The sequence below is a fragment of the Vidua chalybeata genome, chromosome 7 (genome assembly GCF_026979565.1).
Source record: "Vidua chalybeata isolate OUT-0048 chromosome 7, bVidCha1 merged haplotype, whole genome shotgun sequence".
Taxonomy (NCBI): Eukaryota; Metazoa; Chordata; class Aves; order Passeriformes; family Viduidae; genus Vidua; species Vidua chalybeata.
In genome coordinates, this window is record NC_071536.1 from 2,758,584 (window position 1) to 2,781,842 (window position 23,259).

The 23,259-nt window shown below is 49.3% G+C and overlaps 1 protein-coding gene and 1 long non-coding RNA gene across 6 annotated transcripts in view; both read left to right on the forward strand.

The window, feature by feature from the left end:
• Window positions 1-20,563, forward strand: part of ACKR3 (atypical chemokine receptor 3) — a 43,252-nt gene extending 22,689 nt beyond the window's left edge. For 3 of the 5 annotated variants that reach the window (XM_053947737.1, XM_053947740.1, XM_053947738.1), the window contains 2 exons: window positions 537-651; window positions 18,977-20,563. In XM_053947737.1, coding sequence (XP_053803712.1) covers window positions 19,004-20,098 — 1,095 coding nt within the window. In that variant the 5' untranslated portion in view covers window positions 537-651; window positions 18,977-19,003 and the 3' untranslated portion in view covers window positions 20,099-20,563. Of the gene's footprint in view, window positions 1-536; window positions 652-15,226; window positions 15,329-16,411; window positions 16,713-18,976 lie in introns of those variants that run through there. The other 2 variants (XM_053947736.1, XM_053947741.1) reach the window with 2 other exon arrangements.
• An 845-nt stretch (window positions 20,564-21,408) lies between these two features.
• Window positions 21,409-22,886, forward strand: LOC128790947 (uncharacterized). The gene is made up of 3 exons (XR_008431916.1): window positions 21,409-21,506; window positions 22,220-22,343; window positions 22,779-22,886. It is a non-coding gene; the product is annotated as an uncharacterized LOC128790947 (long non-coding RNA).
• The last annotated feature ends 373 nt before the right edge of the window (window positions 22,887-23,259 follow it).

The following is a 23,259-nucleotide window of genomic DNA, read 5'->3' on the forward strand; positions in this document are numbered from 1 at the left end:
CGTAGCAGTGTGTGGGGTATTGATTTCTGTTCCACAGAATGATAGCCTTCAAAGGATGGCTGGGCATAATGAGCTGGGCAGCTGCCAATAGCTCCGTGTCACCAGCAGCTTGTGACTCTCCGTGTGTCAAAGCTTTGCTGCCCCTCAGTACTTCAGATGGCTTTGTGTCTGTAAGAGCAGGCACAATGTCTCAGCTTCTTGGGGTGCGCCTACATCTTCTGAACCCTTTTTGAAGCTATTTCTGCATTTGATTTGGCAGCCTAAAGCCCACAGAAGGCAAGAACATAGGTTTGGAGGCATGCAACCCCTACGTTTAACTTGGACATCACAGCCCCCTCATAAACCCTAAGGAACAAGCAGTTTTGAAAGCTCTCTGCAGTATTGATTTATCATTTTCTGCAGCATCAGCATCACTTTGAAGAACAAGGGGCTTTGTAATGTAGTTGTACATTTTTCCTAAAAGTATCTTATGTGCCTCATAAGAGTGCGTGATTGCTCAAGATGCTTCTTAATTTATTCCTTCTCACATTTTTCAGCTGTGCAATAAAACATTTGTGAATATCCAGGAACGAGGGTCCTTACAGATGGCATTGACATGTATCAGGCTCACATGAAAACCCCCACATCACCTGCAGGAAGGAGAAAAAGAAGGTAGGAATGAGCCTCAGAATTTCCTGAACCTATGTGGCAGGTTTGAAACGCCTGAAAAGGTTTTAAACGTGGTAATTTTGCTTATTGAATCCTCTTCATTCTCAGCTGTGTTGTTTCTGTTCAAGTACTTGATAGGCTGATGCTGAGCTGGTAGCATCATGTCCTAAAGGATTCCAAAAGCAGCTGTCCCAAAGTGTGAAGTTCCACTTGTAACTCAGAGAAGACCTCAATGACCAAATGTATGCAAGGGATTACAAGCCCCACTTGCCTCTTGCTGGTGAGAGCAGGCTTATGTCATCCCAGATACTTTTTGAGAGTAAATAAATGGCTTTGTTTTTACATTATCTGAGAGAAGCCCAACAGGAAATTTGCTCTGTTGACTTCAATGACCTCAAAAACACTTGTAGCCATTTAATCTGGCTCATTCAAGTTCTGTGTGGATTTGTTATGGGGATGTAAATGCTGGTTGAAATCTTACAAAGATAAGTTTTTCTTGAGTGGGAAAGCCAAGAGACTGCACTTCAGTGAGTAAACAGAGAGGAATATTTATTTCTGCCTCCACTTTGGGATTTCTAGCTCACTGCTCCTCCAGGCTGAATGCCAGTGAATCCTTGAAGGTAAGGCAGGGCGTGGGGGTCCTTTGACAAAATAAGTCTTGAGGGGTTGAGATACCATCAGCATACCCCTGTCTGCTTAAATGAGCTGATGCAGAACTAACAGTGGTCGTATGACTCAGGGTATGAAGTAAATACCAGTCACTGCTGAATGTTGATCTCTGGAGCACAGGAATTGTTCATGGCGTGTTGACCTGCCCTGAACTCCTGGGCAGTCCCAGGAGTTACTGATAGCTGCAGCCCAAACACAGTGTGAGACCAATGCTCTGTGCAAACACACTGTGAGACCAATGCCGAGTCCCAGGGGCTGTCCTAAATCCATCTTGGGTTTTCTCTGACTTCCCAGCATGTCCAGGGCACAAGGAGCTGTTCTGGAGCGACTGGTCGTGGGCACCAGATGTTTGCCCTGCCGTGGCTGGCCACCCCTGCTACCCAAACACCTGTCTGTGCTAATAAGTACTTCATGCCAAATCCTGAAGGATGAGCCAAAATGTCTTGTTAGCCTGGGAAAGCCCCGAGAGTGTGTGTAATGTCTGTTTTGCAAGACCAGTCATCATGTGTGGGCCTCTTGCTCAACAGCGGGCTGCTCGGTGAAGGTCTTGCAGAACGGTTGGAGGTGCCTTTTGCCCTCTCCTTCATCCATCTGGCCATTCACAGCTTGTTGGGGGATCCAGAGGATTTAGAGGGACTGGCAGAAGTGGCAGCTGGCCTGGTGGCAATCCTGCTGTCTCCTGGTTCCCTGTAATAACCCATAAATTACCCTCCCTCGCTTCTGGAGCCCGCGGTGGGTGTGTGCTGATTACAGCGCCGTGCTTGACTCATCATTGCAGCTTGGCTTCGAAACCAAATGGATCCTTTTCTTTTTTGTGTCAAGAGCATGATTAAGTCCTCCTGTTTCTGTGCAAGAGCCTGGAGCAGCTGCCTCCATTCTCCTCTGGCTGGACTGTGTTTCTCAGGATACAGGAGGGATGCCAAGGAAGCAATGTCTCTCCTGGGAGAGGGTTGGATGAATCATGTTAAGGGAACTCCAACAGAAAGTTTGACCCACAAAGGGTGGGGAACAGCAGCTGATCTAGACCAAACGATGACTTAACCTTGAAAATTAAGCTGTTGTTCCTTCAATTTTTATCCTGCTGGAAAACTGAAAATATTTCCATGACGATATTTCCATGAAACTCGACATTTTTTTTCGGCAGAAAACCTTTCTTCTGCCCAAAATCTGCCTGTTGGAACATTCCCCGCCAGCTCTACTGGTGGGCTGGGAGTTTTCCAGGACTAGCCTGAAGTTTCAATCAAGTTGTTTGGGGGTTTTTGGTTTGTTTATTTGTTTGCTTTTAAGGCAGCCAAGCAAAACAACTGCTGGCAAGAACTTTAGTACCTGATTCATCCCTATAAAATTCTCTGCAAAGTGAGAAGGCATTTGCTTTTAAAAGTGAATTTCCTCTGCTACTCCAAGCAAGAGTTAATAAAGGACTTAAAGGTGTTTGTTTCATTTTGGGTGCCTAATCGGTTCTCAATTTGTTTCAGATGAGCCATGTTAAATTTATCCCATGACCCTGTAATTACAATCTGTCTTTCCATCCCTTAAATAGCCACTCTGTCTTTTCAAGCATTATTTTGGTTCACCTTCCTGGCATCCAGCTTTAAGTAAATATTTTAAGCTCCGAGGAGTGTGGTTCTCTGCTTTCCGCTCTCCTGGCTTCCTTGAGGACAGCGAGGGCTCCACCAATTTCCGCTGATGGGCTTCAGATCAGCTCCAGGTTTCTTTTCTGGTGGAGAACAACTTTTTGGCTGTTTAGAGAGTGGAAAGGAGCCTCGGGGAATCTCCTTTTTGACAGTGGAAAACGGGCACTTTCTTTGTCTTATGTGCCTTGGTGCAGCTGGAAGGTGCTGGAGCAGGCCCTGGAAATGGAAGGTCCTGCAGAAAGAGGAGGATGGGCCCATCATTCCTGGAAAGGGTGGAGCAGGGTGGCCTCTGGCTCTTCAGGACATCATGGAACGCCACCCATCAGATCCTGGGGGTGACTTCAGACTGGCTTGAGGATGGAACATCACCAAGGAATGACATTTCACTTGGATTTTTAAAGTTCTAGGCAGAGCTTCTGCTCCAGGTCTCGTTGGTAAATGAGTTCATAATTTTGGCTTCCACTGCTTGGCCACAAGCAGTGAGCTTAGAAATGGGACTATCCATGAGGCAGTACTGGAGTTTTTCTCACCTCCTTCTCCTTAATGCCTTCCCTTTCCTGCATTTCTTGTGCTCCTTCAGGCTTTATTGCACTGGCCAGGAAAGATGGAGTTGAAATAGCCACAGCTTTACTTTGAAGACTGATACATTAAAAAGAGCTGCTTAACTCCCTTTATGTCAAGCTTATGATATTAAAATCAAGAATTCTCTCTCTTTTCCAGCTGGTTTTAGTGGTGTGAGCTGTGCAGAAAGGACTCTCATACTGTGACTGCAATGCACTTGGCACCTGAGCAGAGAAGGGGCAGGTGGTGGATAAAGACTGGGCAGGTCTTCTCTTTGCTGGGACCTCTCCTGATGGCTGGAAAATCTCCAGGGCTGGTTTTGCTCATGTTTTTGCTGTTCTAAGTGGAGCTGACTTACAAAAAGGAGTGTTAAGATGGTCCTGAAAAGAAACACAGGGGTTGAGAAGTTCAGCTACTGTGATGATGGGTATTTTTTGGGAAGGAAAGATGTGTCCATTAAAAAAAATACTTGAGTTTCCACATGCATAATGCTTAGACCTGCCTCAGCAGAGCAAATTCTTCTCAGGTAAGAAGTGATTTTACAAGGACATTTAGGACAGGACAAGGAGGAATGGCTTCCTACTGCCAGAGGGCAGGGTTAGATGGGATATTGGGATGGAATTGTTCCCTGTGAGGGTGGGCAGACCCTGGCACAGGGTGCCTGGAGCAGCTGTGCCTGCCCCCTGATCCCTGGAAGTGTCCAAGGCCAGCTTGGATAGGGCTTGGAGCACCCTGGGCTAGTGGAAGGTGTCCCTGCCCATGACAGAGGGTGGCACTGGATGGGCTTTATGGTCCCTTCCAACCATTCCATGATTGTCCCAGAGCTCTCCAAGATGAGCAGTGACAACTACCTGCAAAGCCCCTGTGGAGGGACTGATGTGTGCCTTTCCTCTGTCTGAAGGAGAGACAGGTAAAGCCCTTCCCAGCACTGGTTTCTTCGAGATGGCATTGCCTGGCTGTGAATATTCATGTGCAGCTTGTTTCTGCAGCAAAAGTGTGAGCAGGGCTGTGATGCTGCTAATTGCAAGTGAAAGTGTTAATTTTCACACAGTTGTAAAAGAAATCCCAATTTGTGAAGATTTTGCTTGTGTCAGGGGTGAAGTTTCTGTCACTTTTAGAAGATGCAGATGGGAAATGCTGAGTTGGAATATTCAGTCCCTCTTAAAATACTTTATTCCATCAGAAAGATTCCCAGGCTCTCTCAGCATGTTACTTTGTCAAACTCACCTTTTTTTTTTTCCCTGAGAGAGGTTGGAGTCTCGACTTATTATTTAGCTTTCTATTGCAGCTTTGTTTAGTGGAGTTTATACATTCTTAGATCAAACATTATACAATCTGACCAGGAATCATGCAATCACAGTGGGAGATGCGAGGAAACAGCATAATTTATTTTATAAACAAAGGCATCACCCACATTAAAGTACCAGTTGGTTAATAAAATGGGTTTTAATGCAATAAAAAAAATAAATATGCAGCTTTCCCTGAGCTGAGTGTTTAGAAATAGTTGCACTCAAATGAGGAATCTGGCACCCATATCTTCCCACAGAGGCTGCCTTCATCTCCTGAAAGCAGCTACCCTGGCTGGTTCTGTCTGGGAAGGCTGCAGGGATTTGACCAGCTCCTTATTGTAAAATGGAGTGGATAATGAATGCCAGCAGAAGGACTAAACTCCGTTTGATATTTATCCAGAGATGAACCAGCTGCTCTAGCTTGGAAATGTGTAAAAGCTTGGGCTAGGAGAACTCTGAGGAGGCTTAGCAGGGACAGAAAAAGGTGTTGTCCAAGCATCACTAGATGTTGTTGTCACCCACAGCTTGTTCTGGAGGATGTGTTCATTAGATCCTGGTGGGACAGCTTTGCTGGTGAAGCTGGAACTCTGGGAAAATGGCCAAATTACTGTGCTTGGGCTGCTGGCTGGGCAGAGGATCCTCCTGAGTGGTTGCTGGACAACCAGCCTCGTTGAGGAGCTGGAAAATTTGCTGAGTGGGATTTGTGTTGTGGGCAAAGAGCTGGTGGATCAAGCTGCTGCTTCTGGAGCTGAGCCCTGGGAAGGAGGAGAGCTGGGGGGCTGTCCACTTTTTCTGAGGATGTGTTGCAGTGTGGGTAGGGATCTGGGAATTATCAGCTGGATCAAAACTTGCTTTATCCAACAAACATTTTGACAGCTCCTGGAAGAGGAGAGAGGCTAGCTTCAGTGAAGGTAGTGGTACAGAGAGCCTGGAGAATATTTCATGCTGGAGCTGCAGTGAGTACAACCTGGACTGCAAACCAAAAGCTGCAGAAAGTTATTACACACACGTGCACACAATAGAGCTCAGAGCCCAGCCACTGAGACCCTTCCTTGGGGATCCATATAAAATACCTCTCACAAAAGCTGCCCTGTGTGCAAGCAGAGGAACTCCTGCTAGTGACGTTAAAAATGGTTAAAAAAAAAAAATAAAATCCCACAACCTCTTTTTCACACACATCCAAGTGGTGTAACTCTTATCTTGCTGCCAGTCTGTTGGAGATACCAGCACAGCTAAACAGCACACACCATATGGGACACTAAAAATGCTGCCTGGGAAGCGCTTTTCAGTCGCTGCTCTGAACTGTGCCAGTGTAAAAAAAGTCCCCTTTGTCGTGGTGGTGAATGAATCTTCTTGTTCCCCTTTTTGCCTGGATTTATGTTAAGCCTGGCTTTCAGCCGAGTTTGATCTGCTCACTTTATTGTATTGCAAACAGTAGTCAATGGCTCTTCAGCTCGAGATCGCCTGGATTTATTTTCAGGTCAAGTCAACTCTCCTTGACCCAAGTCTGAACCAAAATACATTCCCAGAAGATTCCCCCACAGGATATAGGATCCAGAGACAGAGTGACATTGTAATGAGTTCAAGGTTTCAGCTCAGTACAACAGAGCCCCTGTTGGTGCAGGGAAGGCACTGAGCAATCCTTATTTCAGCAGATTTTGTCACCCATCAGTCACTTCCCTTCACTGAGCAGGGTCACCACGGAATCCCAGGATGAGAAGGGACCTTAAAGCTCATCTTGTCCCACCCCCTGGCCATAAGCAGTGACATCTTTGACTAGACCAGGTCGCTCCAAGCCCCAACACACTGCTGGTGTTTGTGGTCTGCAGGGAAGCCAGTCCTTACGGATGTGTTTGCATGGCTCTAATGTGCCTGTGTGGAATTTGCTCTGCAGGCTTTAAGCAACTGATGAGATGGTCTGCATTCTTTTATTATTTTTTATAAGGAAAAGTGGCATGTCTTTTGGGGACTGCCTGGCACAGAGGCAGAACCAGCTGATACTGTGTCCTGAAGTGTAAAACACAGCTTTGAAGATTTGGGACAAAACCAGAATGAACTCATGGATTTAGCCTGGGTGATAAATCTTCCTTCAAAATAAGGCAGCCTTATGTTTGGTACAAAAGACTGTTTATTTCTTCTGTGAAAAAAAAAAAAAGAAAAGAAATGGTGTCATCATCTAGGATTAAGTTTCCAGGGGCCCTGGACAGAAGCTAAAGCCCACATTGCCTCCTTCTCATGCTCACATTGGATAATTTGAGTAGTTTAAAAACTCTCTGGCTTCCTATGGTTTTGGGCTATGAGCTGCTGCCAGTGTGCCTTGAACCTAAAGCCATTGCTCCGGACCTCAGCAACAGAAATTAAATGTCCAAGTGTTTGGCTGGTATCAGCTGCCTGTTTCAACTAGGAGCCTGGCCCAGGTGTGGAAAAAAAATGGGGCCTTATTCCTGTTTTCCATCTCAAGGAGGTATTGAATCCACATGGCAAATACACAACTGAGGTCCAGCTGACTTAATGCTGCATTAAGAGACTTTGTGGTTCGGGTGCACTGCCTTTGTTGTTCTGCCTGCTCGTGGTTAATGTTTCATCAGCCCTTTTTTTACTTTATCTCCTCATGTAATTACCCAGGAACAGCCCCGTGTGCACTTTGGTGGCGCTTCAAATTTCACACCTCGTTGGGATGGATGCTGGGAAAGCTGTCAGTGAGAGAGCCCAGCCAAGGGAAGGAGAGCTGGAAGTCCTGCAGGAGCTTGTATGTGTGAGCTCTCCTGGGCAGAGTGGTCTATGCAGTCTGAGTGATAAGCAAATCCCATCTTTTCTGGTGGCTCAGGTTGGGTTATCTGTGCCTGAGCTGGCTGAGAGTGTGACGGGGTCAAACAGGCACCGATTGTTTTATGGCGCAAGAGTCGCTCAGCGGTCCCTGTTATCTTGTGTGGGGAGCTTAAGCTGTGCTCTCCCCTTGCTCCCCTGGAATAAACTCCTTTGGTTGGTGAGTTAGCACAGGGGAAGGCCATGGGCACGAGCAGTTTCTGTACACTGAGTTGTGTGTCTGCTGAAAACCTTCCTGTAGCTATTCCCTGAGGTGTTATTTTTACAATCCACAGGTTTCTCCTGAGGAAAGATACACTCCAGGAGACAGGCAGGGAGGAAAAAAGGGAGCAGGGATGTTCCTCTTTCAGAGGAACACAAGATTTGTGTGATCAGGAGACAGGTGGGAAGCCAAAGGTGGAGTGTGACCGTACCTGTGGAAGGGGGCCTGCAGCCAGTCCCACCCCACACTGTGGAAGCAGCCTCCGTGAGGAGACCTCGCTGTGTGCAAGGTGTCTGCCAGGAGAGGTCTCTCCAGGGAGGCAGAGCTTTATTTGCCTCCATATGAGGCAATTTAGGCAGGAGATGGAGCTGGATCTGCAGCAGGAGCATCTGACATGTGCCACTGGAGCCTCCTGGAGAATGGAGACCAGGCATGTAGGAAGCCTAGGCTGGGAAGCAGCTGGAGCAGGGCTTTGGAGAGCCCATGTTCTGCAGGTGGTTACTGAGCTCTCCTCAAATCCTGAGTGTCTGGCTGGACTGAGAGCCAGGAGAGCTTGGCAATTTCCCCTGCTGAGCCAGAAGCAATCCAGAAGGAGATGACCAGACAGTTCCCAACCACCAAACATCAAATGAAAGCAGCTGTAATGTCTTTGTCTTCTCACCTGTTTGCTGGTGGGCAAACAGTGACTGTTCACAGTAAAAAAATTACCCTTTGTGTTCACTTACTTAACATTTTCAAGGAGTTGTGGCTAAATGGAGGTGACCTTCACTCTCAGCTCCCATGCACGGGCTCAGCTCCAAGAACTGCAGTCAAACCACGCTGACTTGCAGCAGCTGGGACTTGGGCCCTGCATTTAATGTCCCTTCCTCGGTGCTCATGCACTCGGTTTTCCTTGCCAAGATTATATTTGCTTTCCTTCCTCAAGGACCGCTCTAAATATCAGACTTTAAAACAATATGTCTTTTTTCCCCTGCAGAGAACAATATGATATGCCACCGTTGAATTAATATGTCCATGAGAAGTGAATATAATCTCCCCAGTAGATCCCCTTTCCAAAAGATTTACGATTTAATGAATTTTTTATTTCTTACCGGCCTGTAACATTTAGTGGTTTTACACCCAGCAGGGCTCTTTCCCATGGAAGCAAACAAAGGTGGGAGGGGATCCCATCATCCTAATTCCAGCTCCTTGCTTTCTTCTCTCTGTCCCCAGCTTGCCACTTGCTGCTGATGCAGATTTCCATAGCATGGCTCCTGTCAAAACCTACCCTTGCCATGTTCACGTCTCATTGCTAATCTGAGAGTGCGCTGTGAGGACAGGAGAAGTTTTGGAATAATGTTTATGTAAAAATCAGTGTCTCTGAAAAAAATCTTGTTTGCTGCCTGCTTAGCTGCTCCAGGCAGGATTTCTGGCTCAGGGCTTGATGTTATCCTCCTCATGGTCACATTCTGGCACGCTCTCAAATAAATGGCAGTAATGTCTCTGACAGCAGATTAAGAAGCAGCAAATAACATCCATGGGTAACACCTTTATTTAGTGGAAAGGGTAAGATGGAAATGAACTGTGAAGGGGAGACCTATCTTCTATAATTACTGGCTACACAGGTCATATTCCTAATTCCACCACCAATTGATTTCTCCTGAAAGCTCTCATTGCATTGAAAATAGCAAATTGATTGCTCTGCCAGCTCTTTCCTCAGTGGATCCTGCTGGAATTGCTGTATTATTGCTTGGCTTTGGGAAAGCTTGCTGGGATTGACAGAAAATGCCCTGCCATGCAGGTGAATGAGACCTTAAACCTTTCTCCTGCTGCACCTCTCTCCTTCATCCCTGGGGCTGTCCAAGGAATGCTTGGATGTGGCACTCAGTGCTCAGAGTGACAAGGTGGGGATCGGTCACAGGTTGGACTCGATGATCTCAGAAGCATTTTCCATCCTAAATGACTCCGTGATTGTGTCTTTGGGTGGACAAAGCCAGAGAATGGTTAAAAGCCTGGGTGGCCCAGCTGAAGAAGGCCACGTGAAGCACTGTGTGCTTTGGGTTGTCTCTCTGAATCAGAGCTGCTCACTGTCACTTGTCAGGAAGCGAGAGCTGACGGCAGCGTCCCCGCGCCGGACAGGGCCTGGAAAACACAGATCCCTCCTGGCTTTTCACAAAGCTTTCAGCGTGTGCTGCCTCAAACCACAGATGCTAGAGGCCTGTGACAGCCCAAGAAGTTCAGCTTTATGCTGGAAAATCTTCGTCTTCAGTTTGGTCCTTACTGCTGTGGTGCTGAAGCTGAAAATGCAGCCTTGGAGCTGCAGCAGAGATGGAAACCAGCCCACGAGTGGCTTTTTGCAATAAAAATATAATATCTCATGAACCTTTGAACTAACAGGTGGGTGCTGTGGAGGAGGAAGGGAAGTCCTGAGCTGTGATTTCTCCTTCATTGCTTGGTTTAGTGGTTTAGGCTAGGCTAGGGGAAGCAGGAGCTGTGGTTGCCCTGGCAGCCTCTCCGTGCACTTCTCTTCCTTCTTTCTCCACTTCTAAGAGGTCAGTTTTTTTCTGCCACAGTTTCTCTAGCACTGGCTGTCCCACCCCCTGAGCAGTTTCCTCAGCTCGGGGCACCTCTGACTCGCTCCATCCTTGTGCAGAGGAGGATTCTGGTTTCCTGGAGCTGCCTGTGAGCACGAGAACCTTTCCTGCCCTGCAGTGCGAGGCTGCTTCTCCCTGCTCTCTTCCTCATCGTGCGTCTGTTCCAGACCGGACAGGACAGGACAGAGCTGGACAGGAGAGCAGCCCTGGGGCTTCCCTGAGGCTGCTGACGCTGCTGGAGGCAGGGCTTGGCATTAAATGACCTGATTGTTCCCTGCTGCTGGGGGAAGTGAAGCCGGGCAGCACCGCGGCCGCTGCCTGCTGGAAATGCGCCGCTCGTTTCCTTTCTGCTGCCATTTCAGAGGTGACTCCTGATGCAGTCATCTGTTTATTCCTTTTGTTAGCACAGGGGCTCGTTCCTCCATCCATCCATCCATCCATCCATCCATCCATCCATCCATCCATCCATCCATCCATCCATCCTCCATCCACCATCCCAGCAATGCAGCGAGGAACACGACTGGGACAGGACACAGGGCTGTCTGTCTTGGCAGAGGGAGGAAGCGGGCGCTGCCTGTTCATCCCTCAGGAAGCTCAGCTTCCCCTTCAGACACTTCAAGGATCACAGCCTGCCTTCCTCCAGGGCTGTGCCGGGCTGTGGCGTGGCTGGGTGGGTGTTTGAGCTCCTGGCACTGTTCTCTGTGTGTGCGTGAGGCTGCTCCCACCTCGCTCCCGCTGCACGCAAACCGACTCTTGTGCAACTGGAGAAATGTTTCCCTTTGTCCCATTCTGATACTTGCTGTGCAATCAAAATGCTCCCCCACCCGATACAATCTGCACTTTGCCTTCTTGGCCTTCTCTCTCATTCCCAAACCTGTGTCTTCTCAGCACTCAAAGCTTCCAACTGGAGTTTTTCACTTTTTGTTTTTAATTTCTCCGTTGATTTGAGTAGGCAGAGCTGGGTGTCAGCTTCCATCTGCCTCACAGCTGGAAAGGGAAGCCTTAAGAGAAAGGGAGGGTGCTTTCAGCCTGTGTTCCCAAAGTCAATAGGGAAAGGCTGTGAGAGATTCAGGATTTTTTATCTCCCCTACCCCCATTAGTAAAAACTTGTGCTTTTGGAGAAAAAAGAACATACTGCTGTAGTTCAGGCAGTTAAACAAAATATAAATGCAAACCAAAGCAGTTAAATAATGGTCTGGCTCTCGGTGCTGCATTTTGCCTGACACCGACATGTTGCCACAGACTCCTCCATAACAGGATGAAAACTGCAGAGCTTTGCTTTCCTAAGTCATAACATGCTTTGGGTTGGAAGGGAGCTTGAAGATCATTCCATTCCACCCATGCCATGGGCAGGGACACCTTCCACTAGCCCAGGTTGCTCCAAGCCCCGTCCAACCTGGCCTTGGTCACTTCCAGGGATCCAGGGGCAGCCACCCTGTGCCAGGGCCTTCCCACCCTCACAGGGAAGGATTTCTTCCATCTAACCCCACCCTCTGGCAGTTGGAAACTATTTCCCCTTATCCAGAGTCCTTCTTCAGCACTTTTGGAACCCCTTCAGGCACTGGAAGGTGCTTTAAGGTCTCCCCAGAACATTCTGTTTTCCAGGCTGAACAATCCCAGTTCTCCCAGCCTGTCTCATTTCAGTGAGTGATGGATCACCTGGACAGCTGCATCTCCAAGGAGTTGCTGGCCACAGCAACTGCAATCTGCAATCACATCTCTTGGATCACCTGCTTGGACTGGTGGCAGACACCAATTAATCATGGCAAGCACCTCGACCTTCTGCTGATTTGATCTGAGGTTCCCAGCTCTGCTTGCTGTGTTCTAGGGAGGTGGTTTTGTATTGTGCAGATTTTTAATGCCTGAACACCAAGCAAAATCTAGGTTTTGTAGCTAAAAGGGAATTGGCCCTGGCTCTCCTGTGAGGAGCGTGCTCCCTATAAAATGACACCTGACAGGAGGAACCTGGAGAGGGCGGCGAGGGCTCTGCCCTTGGCAAAATGCAGGAGAGGGGAGGTTGCCTGTGACTCCTGGACTTCCAGCAGCTTTGAGGTTCCAGGTGCTGGCTGTTATTTTTGAAGAGCTGTGGAAGACTTTTCACTTTTTGATGTTATTTTCTGACACACCAAGTAAGGCAAAACCACTGCACTTGCTTTTTTGGCCAAGTGATCAGAGTGCCGCTAGAGTGCCTTTAGTTTTGGTTTTGTGTGTGTTTTTTTTTTTTTTTTTTCCCCTAGGATTTTCAGAGCCTGATTTAGCCAAGTTCTTCCATCCCTGCTTATTTTTAAAGCTAATCCTGTCGCTCTCTGACATCACCGTGCTTCAATCCCACCGACATCCATGGACTTGGGCAAGCACTCAGAATTCAAGCAGATGATGAAACACTTTGCTCACCAACAGCTGTGAAGTTGGGAAGACCTCACCCAGGGAGAGCAGGGGTCAGGAAGGGAGATGAGACACTTTACATCCCACCCTTTCCATCCATGGGATGGTGGGAGACTCATCCCTCTGTTCTTGTTCCCTGGCACCCAAACCAGAAAGGACCCCAAAGCCCATCCAGTGCCACACCTTCCAATATCCCAGGTTGCTCCAAGCCCCATCCAGCCTGGTCTGGAACACTTCCAGGGATGGGGCAGCCACAGCTTTTCTGTGCCAGGGCCTCATCACCCTCCCAGGGAAGATTTTTTTCCCCAATATCCCATCTAAACCTACTCTCAGCTTGAAGCCATTCCTCCTTGTCCTGTTAATTGCCTGTGGATATAGGATTATGTGTTTTTTTGGGAAACCAAATACGTGCTTTCTGGGGGCAGGTTCAAGGGCTAAACTTTAGCCCTGTATCTTTTAAAAAGTCGTGGTTCAAAGGTGTCAGCTGAGCTGCGTGTGCTGGCTGGGCAGTGGCTCAGCCCTGCTGAGGTGATTTAGCAGCTGTAGGGCGGTGTGGGCTCAGGGGGAGGGTTCGGGGGCTGAGCTCACCTGGTGTTTTGGGAGCAGCCGGGTGGAGACCCCTGGCAGCTGGCAGGGCTGGGCAGGTGGATGGACAACTAATCCTGGGACAGCCAGCCTGCCTGAGCCCCCCTTTCCCTCAGAATTATTGTAATAAAGGGATGGGACAATTTTTGGGCTAAGAACGATTCGTTGCTCAGATTAACATCAGTCTCAGAGGCTGTGAGATTGTAAACAAGCAAGCAGTCAGCCATAGCTCAAGAGCAGTCACAAGTTCTTCATTACAAGACAATATATAAGTTTCTAAACTAACAGACAGTTGTCACAGGGTTTATTTTGCTTTTCTAACCTATCACTTTTACTTATTTCTGCTGCACTGTGGATACTTTTATCTAATGGGCTTCTAACTCACATACACACATATGCTTCTACCATAACTTCTAAACTCTTAGTTACTTATACAATGACACCCCGACATTATAACCCTTCACTATCTTATCCATACAATTTCTCACTTAAGGCATATTCTTAATTACCACTATAGAAATACAAGTTTATGGTTTCCCTGCTTAATGTCTGTGTATTGCATTTTTACATTAATCTAAGCTTCTTCTAAGATTGCAGATCAAACTCTTCAGTGTCCGTGGAAGTTTCTATTTTTTTTTTTTTTTTTTGATTCCCAAGGAAGGAGATTTTCACTTGGACTCAGTGACTCCCTGGCTTCTTGCTGCTTTTTCTTGGCCTTAGTTTTTCATGCCCTTGGGAGGGAGCAGAGATGAGGATCTGCTGCCTCCCCTTACCTTGTCTACCCCAATACTTTATTGTGGCAGGGAAGAAACAAATGAAAATAGAAAACAACTACAGACATGCTGATGAAATTTTTTTCCTCTTACATATTTTTTCTGCTTTTTCACCTTTTAAAATATTTTTGCTCTCCCCATTTCCTCTATTTTCTCTTTCTCCCCTTCTCTTTCATCATATTTTCCCCTCCCCTCTCTTCTTCTGTATTTTTTCTCATCTTTTTCTCTTTTTATTTTCTCTCCTTTTTTCTCTTTTCCCACATTTTCTTTTTCTCTTTTTCACCCTTCTTTTTATTTTTCTCTTTACCCCTCTTTCTCTGCTTTCTCTTTTCTCTACTTCTCTTCTTCCTTCTCTTTTCTATATTTTTTCCATTTTTCTCTTTTGTCTTTCCTCTCCTTTTCTCATTTTTCCTCTCTTTTTCTATTTTCATCTTTCCCTCTCTCTTTTTCTCATTTTTCCTCCATTTCTTTTTTCTCTTTTCTTTTGCTTTCTCACTCCTTTTCTCTCCTTTTTCCCCTCCCTTTATTTATCTTTTTGTCCTTCCTCTTTTCTTCTGTTTTTGCTCTCCTTTGCCCTCTTTTTTTCCCCTTTTATCTCTCCTTTTTCCTTACTTCTCTTTTTCTCTCCTTTTTCCTCTCTGTTTCTCTCCTCTCCTTTTTATGCCCCTTTTTCCTCTCTCTTTCTCTAGTTCTTTTTCTCTCCTTCCCTGGCTTCCACCTCTCTCTTTCCCCCGCTTTTCCCTTTCTCTTTCTCTTTCTCTCCTCATTTTCTCTCTTTCCCTTCTCTCCTTCTCTCCTCATTTTCTCTCTTTCCCCGTCTTTTCCCTCTCTCTTTCTCCTCCCTTCTTCCCCTCCTCATCTCTCCCTCAGTGCCGGCATCACCCCTCTCCTACCCCGGGTGCCCGCACCCCTCGCTCCCGTTCCCGGAGACCCGGGCGGGGCCGGGGCCGAGCCGGGGCTGGGCTGAGCTGATCCCCGGCCGAGCCGGGGCTGGGCTGAGCTGATCCCTGACCGTGCCGGGGCTGGGCTGAACGCCTTTGGGGCCGTGCCGGGGCTGGGCCGATCCGAGCCGGGCCGCCGGAGCCGCCCCCGGGAGGCGGGCTCCCCTCACGGCCGATATAAGGCGGCGGCGGCGGCGGGGCCGCGCTCACTCGCTCGGGCAGCGCTGCCGCCAGGCCCCGAGGTAAGGGCGGCACCGGGGGAGCCCCGCGGGGCTGCGGGACCCGTGAGGGGTCGCGGCGCGGCCGGCCCGGTTCCCCCTGAGCGCTCGCAGCCTCCCCCGCGCCCCTCTGGGCTCGCTCGGGGTGGGGGGAGCCTCTCCGGCTTGTCCCCACCCGGGTTTCCCGTGGCGGGAGGGTCTGGGGGAGCTCGGAGCGGCCGCCTGTGGCTCCCCTGTGGGTGCCCTTGCGCGCCCAGGTGCGGTCCTCGGCTCCGTTCCTTCCCCTGCGCTTGTTGTTTGTTTCTTCAGCTCGGAACTGCCGGAGAGTTTGAATGTGCCGGGCTCGGTCTCGCAAAGCCCCTTGCGGGCATGGCTGTCCTCTGGTGGTGGCAGCCCCCTCACGCTGAGGAGCCGGGGCACGGCAGGGCTGAAGCTGTGCGAGTGACAGCCCGCCCAGCGGTCCTGACTTTCCCTGGCGTGGCTCCTTTCCTTCTCCATTCGGGAAGGGCAAAGGCCGATTTGCCCACACCCCTGAGCAGTCGGGAGGCAGGTCTGAGTGCGGGCAGGAGCGGGCTGTGGGATGCTCTGGGAAGCTCCCCAAATTGCTGAGGGCTTGGACGCTGGGCTGCCCTCCTGGGCAGGGATGCTGGTGCCTGTTTACTTTGTCACAGCCTGCAGAGGGTCCTGGGCGGGAGGTGGGATGGGGAGGGTGCAATCCTGCAGGCTGCATCAGCTCCAGGGACAGCTCTGGGTGTCTGGAGCAGGATTTTGGGTGCGTCTCCTTTCCTTCTTGTCCTAACTCTTGTAAACTAGCAGCGACTGGACTCAGCACTTGTGCCTGCCGGGTGAAGGGGTGATGGCCTGTAGGAGTTTTGCAGTGTCGTGGACACGAATTACGGTCCCAGCTTCCTTCACGAGTTTTTCGGATGCTGTGCTGTCTGCAGAGAGCGCTGAAGGCGTTTTTTTTAGGAGCACGGAGTGGCTTTATTGAGTTTGTCTGGTGGGTCCCCCCCGTACCTCCCAGCTAATCTGGGTGGGAGTCGGAGCTCAGGTTACAGCAGCTAATCCCAGACTACAGCCCGGTTTGTGGGGCTGTAATCCGTGAGCACAGCCCTCCTCCCCGGCGGGACCTGGAGCCTGGGAGGCCGGCTCGGTTTCGGGTTTTTATTGCCGCGCTGGGGATGCGAAAGGCGCAGGCAGATGGATGCACGTGTGTGCAGCAGCCGTGGGCTGGGATCGGGCTGAGCATCCTTCGTGCTCCCTAACGTCCCCAGGGTGGCTCTGAGCCAGCAGCTGCGATTGTGGTGGCCGTGGTATCCCCAGCTTCAAGGGCTCTCTGCTGCCCTGCTTCTGCCTCTCTGTCGGAATCTGACACCCCTCAGCCAGCTTTGAGTTTCTTCTCCGTGAGGTATGTGCTGGAGGCTTGCTGGTGCTGGGTGGTCACAGTCCTGTCCTGAATTGGGGTCTTGGGATGTGGAGTGAGCCTGTTCCTCTTGTTTTAGACCACGTGCCTTTCCAGAGAAGCCCAGGCCCACCCATGCTACTTCTGTGGGGTGTCAGGGGGGTAGTGGGGTAGTGCTCCTGCTCCAAAATACCAGCAGGAGCCGGTGGCCTTTGCCATGGGGCTGGAAGTTTTTGTGGCTTTTAGGGAGTTTGCTTTAATTGCTGCTGAATTTTGAAGTACAGGGACTTGGGGATGGTGCCGCATCTCCTGTGTGTGAGAGGGTCGGAAAGATGGATGGAGCCCCATCCCTCTGTCCCACTTGGAGCCCTGGGATGAAGTGAACATCCAGGGGGTGCATCCACCACCAGGGTGGTGCTGGCAGCTCTGGGGGGTGGATCAGCCCTTCTGCCCTGCATAGTGTGAGTTAAATCACTCTCTGCTTTCCCGAGATGAGCACAGGATCGGCTGTCCTAGGGTGGAGAGCTGCCACGGGCTCAGCTCCCTATTTAGCCAGTGCTTTAGCAAAATCCGTGCTTAATTTGGTTCGAATCTCGGCTCCGTCTTTCATCAGGCCAGCAGGATGAAAGCCATAGACCAGATCTCCTCACGGGGCCAATTTGGGCCTGTTTGTGGAGAGATTTGATCTCCCCTGAATGTGTGCAGGGCCCCCCTCATTGTTAGTGCCACCAGCTTCCCCTCTGTTGGGACAATAGTGCCTTGAGTCCTCTCGGGTAATCTCCCCCCTTATCTCCCTTCTCTTCCGTAGCCTCTGTCCCTGACAGGCAGGAGGGTGGGAGCTTTGGGAAGAGCCGATTATGCAGAAGGAGAAGTGCTGTTTCAACCAAGGTCCCATTTTGGGGAGAGGGGGTGAGAAGAGGGTATTCAACACATCCGAGTTTTTTCCAGCTTACCTCCCCTCTGTGCTCCTGGAAACCCCACCAAGAGATCCTGTGGTGGGGTCAGGGATATTTGGAGATCCCCTGTTGCTCTCTGGTCACTTGGCCACACTGGCTTTGCCCCAGGCTGGTCCCTTTCCTTCTGGGGCTGTGGTCACAGGGAAGAGCAAGGTGACCATTGTTGGGGATGCTGGATGTGTCCATGGGTGTGCTGGCTGAGCTGATGGCTCCAGCTCAGGTGAAGCCATGAGGGAACAAGGATCCATCCCTTGCAAACCCACCTCTGCAGCTTTATTTTAGCGTGTCCCAGGCTGGATCCTCCGCTCCAAAACTGGCCTGGCCGAAGCATGGTGGGCACAGGCCTGGGGCTGTGGGTGGTACTGAGGGTCCCAGGGAGGGGGACAGCATTTTTATACCTCCCCAAAAGCAAGAGGGCAATTAGCAGCCCCACTTGGGGTTTTGTGTGAGCCATTAAGGGCCTTTTCTTTCTGCTGGTGAGGAAGTTAACAAGTTGCTTTGTCCACTGCCTGCAGGTAGAAGAAAGCGCTGAAGAGGCAGCAAAAGTAGATGTAGAAAAGCAAAAGGGTGGAAGGAGGCAGTTGTGGAGCCAACCATGATGGGGGAGTGTTTTGAAATCAAAGCATTCTTCTAAAAAGAAAACTTAAGACCAGCAGATCTTCTCAGCAGTCAAGCTCCGAGTTTTTTTTTTCTTTTCTATACACTGTGTTAATAATTGTTAAATGCAGGGAATTCTTTGTAGAATAGAGTTTGAGGGAAGAGGGGAAGGGAGGACAGAGCAGAATTTAAGTTTGGATAGGAGTACAAAGCCCCTTAGTTCCCCACTTCTACTTTATGCATCTGTACAACTTGACAAGATGCTGACCAGAGCCTGTGGTAAATGTTTTATGGTACCATGTATCAGCCAGATCAATTCTACTGTGCTTGAGGGAGTGCAGATAAAATGGCTCAAAGATTCCCCTGCTGAAAGCGATAGGAGCATCATTTATGCCAGAGGAGACAGATTTAGTCGCCTGACATTTATTTGGCCACAGTGTACTTCGCAGATTTCACACCCGGGGACGATAGCCAACTTGATGATGTCAGATGTGAGCTGGAAGAGAAGGAAAAATCGCACAAAACCTAATGCTGCTCCTCTTTTGTCAAGCAGATGAGTTTTGCTAAGTGTCTTGGTTGTTTTACTCCATGGAGTGCTTTAATGGAAGGTGCCTGGCAAGAGCAGGATGTTACTGAAGCGGCGCGTCCCGGTGTGACACGGCAGCAGAAATAGCTCCGTAATTTACGTCATTTCTTTCAATCCTGTTTTGCCTTTAGGTCATTTGAGTTCCAGTCCGAGCGACCATGAGCGCGCTTGACTTGACTTCCATCCTGGATTTCCTGGAGACGGCCAACTTGACGGAGATCAACTGGACGTGCAACAACGGCGAGTGCATCACGGTGGATGCGACAACATGCCCTGGCACGCTCAACAAGAGCGCCCTGCTCTACACCCTGTCCTTCTTCTACATCTTCATCTTCGTCATAGGCCTGGTGGCCAACTCGGTGGTGGTGTGGGTCAACCTCCAGGCCAAAATGACCGGCTATGAAACCCACCTGTACATCTTCAACCTGGCCATCGCCGACCTGTGCGTCGTGATCACCCTGCCTGTGTGGGTCGTCTCGCTCGTCCAGCACAACCAGTGGCACATGGGGGAAATCACGTGCAAGATAACTCACCTGATATTTTCCATCAACTTGTACAGCAGCATCTTCTTCCTGGCGTGCATGAGCGTGGACCGCTACCTCTCGGTCGCCTATTTCACCAACTCCAGCAGCCGCAAGAAGAAGATCATCCGCCGCTGCATCTGCATCCTGGTGTGGCTCCTGGCCTTCTCCGCGTCCCTCCCAGACACCTATTACCTCAAGACGGTCTCCTCCAACAACGAGACCTACTGCAGGCCCGTTTACCCCGAAGAGAGCTTCAAGGAGTGGTTGATTGGCATGGAGCTCATCTCCGTGGTGCTGGGCTTCCTCATCCCCTTTCCCATCATCGCCGTGTTTTATTTCCTCCTGGCCAAGAGCATCTCCACCTCCAGCGACCAGGAGCGGAAGAGCAACGGGAAGATCATCTTCTCCTATGTCGTGGTGTTCCTGGTGTGCTGGCTGCCCTACCATGTGGCTGTCCTGCTGGACATCTTCTACAGCCTTCATTTCATCCCCTTCAGCTGCCAGATGGAGAACTTCCTCTACGCCACCCTCCACATCACTCAGTGTTTCTCCCTAGTCCACTGCTGCGTCAACCCCATCCTGTACAGCTTCATCAACCGCAACTACAGATACGAGCTCATGAAAGCCTTTATTTTCAAGTACTCTGCCAAAACTGGCCTCACTAAACTCATCGACGCCTCCAGAGTGTCAGAAGCAGAATACTCAGCTCTGGAGCAAAATGCCAAATGACTGCAACCCCAGAAAGAAACTTCCTTGACTGTCTGACCTGATGTGGTTTTTTTTGTGTGTTACGGTTTGTTGTTTTTTTTTTTTTTGACCCCTTCCTTTCAATGTGCGTGTTACGAACGCGGCGTGAATTCCAGCCTACAAAAGAGAGAGGACAAAGTGTAATTTAAGAGTAGGATCAGTTGCAAAGTGGAAGTGGTACCAAAATGAAAACCTTTTCTCCTCCTAGCCCAGTGTGGACTCCTCAACAACGCTATGCAAATGGAAATGACTTCCTAGCAGACAAAGCCATTGTGTACCATAGATAACACGGATAAGCTTCTCCTTCCATGTCTTGATTCCCTCTTGTCTCCTTGTATATGTTTATATATATAGTGTGTTGTATTTAAAAGCTCGAGACTTTATTTTCTGCCTCTTGGTGTACCTTATACAAGTGTATTTGAAAGTTAAATATATTTTTATCATGTATTTGAAGTATATTGCTGATGAGTGTATCCAGAGTGCTGTAGTCTGAGTGTTAGGTGGCTGTTTAGCTCCAAGAGGATGCTGATAAATAGGATGGAAATGATCTCTTGGGAGCATCCTCCCTGGCTGGCACACTTTATGGACCATGGCTTTATGTGGTGTCACACCCACATGCTGGAGCATGAAATATATGTAGTGTAATATAGCTGCCATCATGTTAAAATTAACATTATTGTCAGAGTCCTTAACTCCTACACCCCTGCTTCACCAGGCTGTATCCTCCTGCACAGAGTGAGTGATCTTACTGCTGAGAGTTGTCGCTATTTGTAAGTTATTTTTGTAAAATAAAGATCTGAGGAAAAAAAAAAAAAACAAAAGCTGTGCCTACCAGTGGTTTGACTTGCCAGCCTTCTCCTCAGGTTAAAAAAAAAAAGTCAAAAAGGAGGAATCTCAAGGCCACCTCAGTCCTTTGGTGCAGGAACAGACAGGTCAGTCAGAGTTTTCTGGTGTTTGGTGGCCAGAAAGAACTGATGGAGGAATGGGAGATGGCACTGGAGCATGGTGAGCAGGGAAGGGGTGGGAGGAATGGGTCTGTGCTGGTGGGGAAGGTAAAAGTGATGGATTTATGAGGTAAAAGCTGCTAGGAATGATGAAAAGCTGTGTTTGTAGCTTAGAAATAAACACAGGGAAGGAAAATACAGAAGCGTGCAGATGGAGCGGATATTTGGACTAATCCAGGTTCAGCCCTCGGTGGTTTTTGCTGGCGATGGAATTGGGGGTTAGCAGTCCTGACAGCACTAAATCCCTTTTTATCTCCTCTTCCCTTTGTTGGGGATTTGCAGTGCCGTAGTGTCCAAGTGGGGCAGGATCCAGGCGCTGTGGGATGCCTCAAGTGGAGCTTTAAGCCAGCAAAGGACTTGAATCATGGTGTTCACCTCAGGACAAGGTATTTAATGTCACATCAGTGATGTCTCCCAGCGGTGTTTGCTGCTCCAGGGCAGTGCTACACTTAAATTCCTGTTCAGTGCATGCATGTCCTCATCCCTCTGCGATCCCAGCAGCCAAACAATTTGGGAATGAGTGTATTTTGTTTCTTTCTACGTGTTCCATTACTGCCTCCTCAAAGGTCGTCCTGTAAAAACAGATGTTAAGTCTGCCATCCCCTCCTTGTACTGGTGTTGCTAAAAAAGCACCAGTCCATTCCCAAATGGGGAGAAATCCCAAAAGAAAAAGGATTTCTGGTTGCAGAGAAGCTGTCAGGATGGAGAGCAGGCGTAGCTTTTTGTGCTGATGCTTCTTGTGCACTGTGGGTATTTTGAGTTTCCTGTTAACCTTAAGCTGCTGCTGAGCTGCAAGGAAAGTTCTCACTCATGCTGACACTTGAAGTGAGTTAATGCTGAGAAATTAATCTCCTGGTTTAGCTGGGCATTGCTTCCCTTCCCTCAGCATCTCTGTGTGCAGCTGTGTGTCCTCCCCAAGGTGCTGGATACAGCTCTGGCATCCTGCTCCTGTCCCCCTGCAGGGTGTTGCTCATCTTAGAGCAGCAGAACTGTTTCAGTTCAGGTTCCCTCTCAGGCAGTGGGTTGTTCTCACGTGGTGCTGTAGCTTTATGCTGGCAGAAATTCACAGAATTTCTTTTTTTTTTCTTTCCCTCTGCAGTTTGGTATTCACAGAGCGGCGTCAGCCCTGCACAGAGCCCGGGTGGTGCTGAGTGCTGGGGAAATCCTGCAGACCTGCTGCTTAAACCACACTGATAAAGTCTCCAGGCCTCTTCCTTGGGGAGGTGAATCGTGGTGTGATGGTGCCTTTTCCAAAAGCAGGGTCAGACAGGGAGCAGGGAAAGGTCAGGACTCTTGCTGTCAGTACTTTGCACACATGGATCTTTTCCAGCTCCTTCATGGGAAAACCTGGAGCTGAGGACTCACCTTGTCCCTCGAAAGGACAAGTGGAGCTGGGAGGCAGCACCCCCCATACAAGCAGTTTGGGAAGTGGGAACACTGTCCTCTCCAGGGACTGGCACTGCTGAGTGGACCCAGGGTCCCACAACTCTGTGGTAGTGGGCAGAGGATGGGAAATGGGTGGAGGGCAGAACAGTGAAGAGGGACAGGAGCGATGGAGTTTGTAATTGTGTATTTCTCATTAGGACTCTGGTTTCACGGTCAAAATTCTCAAAAATCAAACTGGCAGGGGTGTAATAGCTAAAATTCCTGTGTTCTAGGAAGCGTTTCTCCTGTGTGACACAATACCCCAGCTGGTGTTTGCACTGAGACCAAAGTGTGGATCTGGACTCCTTGGAGACTGAAATGAGGGAATTTATCAGCAGATAGCAGGTGAGTGAAAATAGGTGTCAGATTCTGAGATGTGACTGTGACTTAGAGTGATTGATGTGATGGCTGCTGTCACTTTGTTTGGCCAAATGTCCCGAGCCTGGAACTTGGGGAGTTCAGGAAGAATTTCTTCATGGAAAAGGTTGTTAAGCACTGGAAGGGGCTGCCCAGGGGAGTGATGGAGGTGTTCAAGAAAAGACTGGACATGGCACTCGGTGCTCTGGGCTGGGTGACAAGTGGGGATTAATCACAGGCTGCTCTTTGAAAAGACCTCCCAGACCATCAAAATGATTCTGTGGTTCTGTTTTATGAAGGGTCCCTGCTCCTCCCTGCTGTGGCTTTGTGGCTTGCTGTGCCTGGGGATCTCCCTTG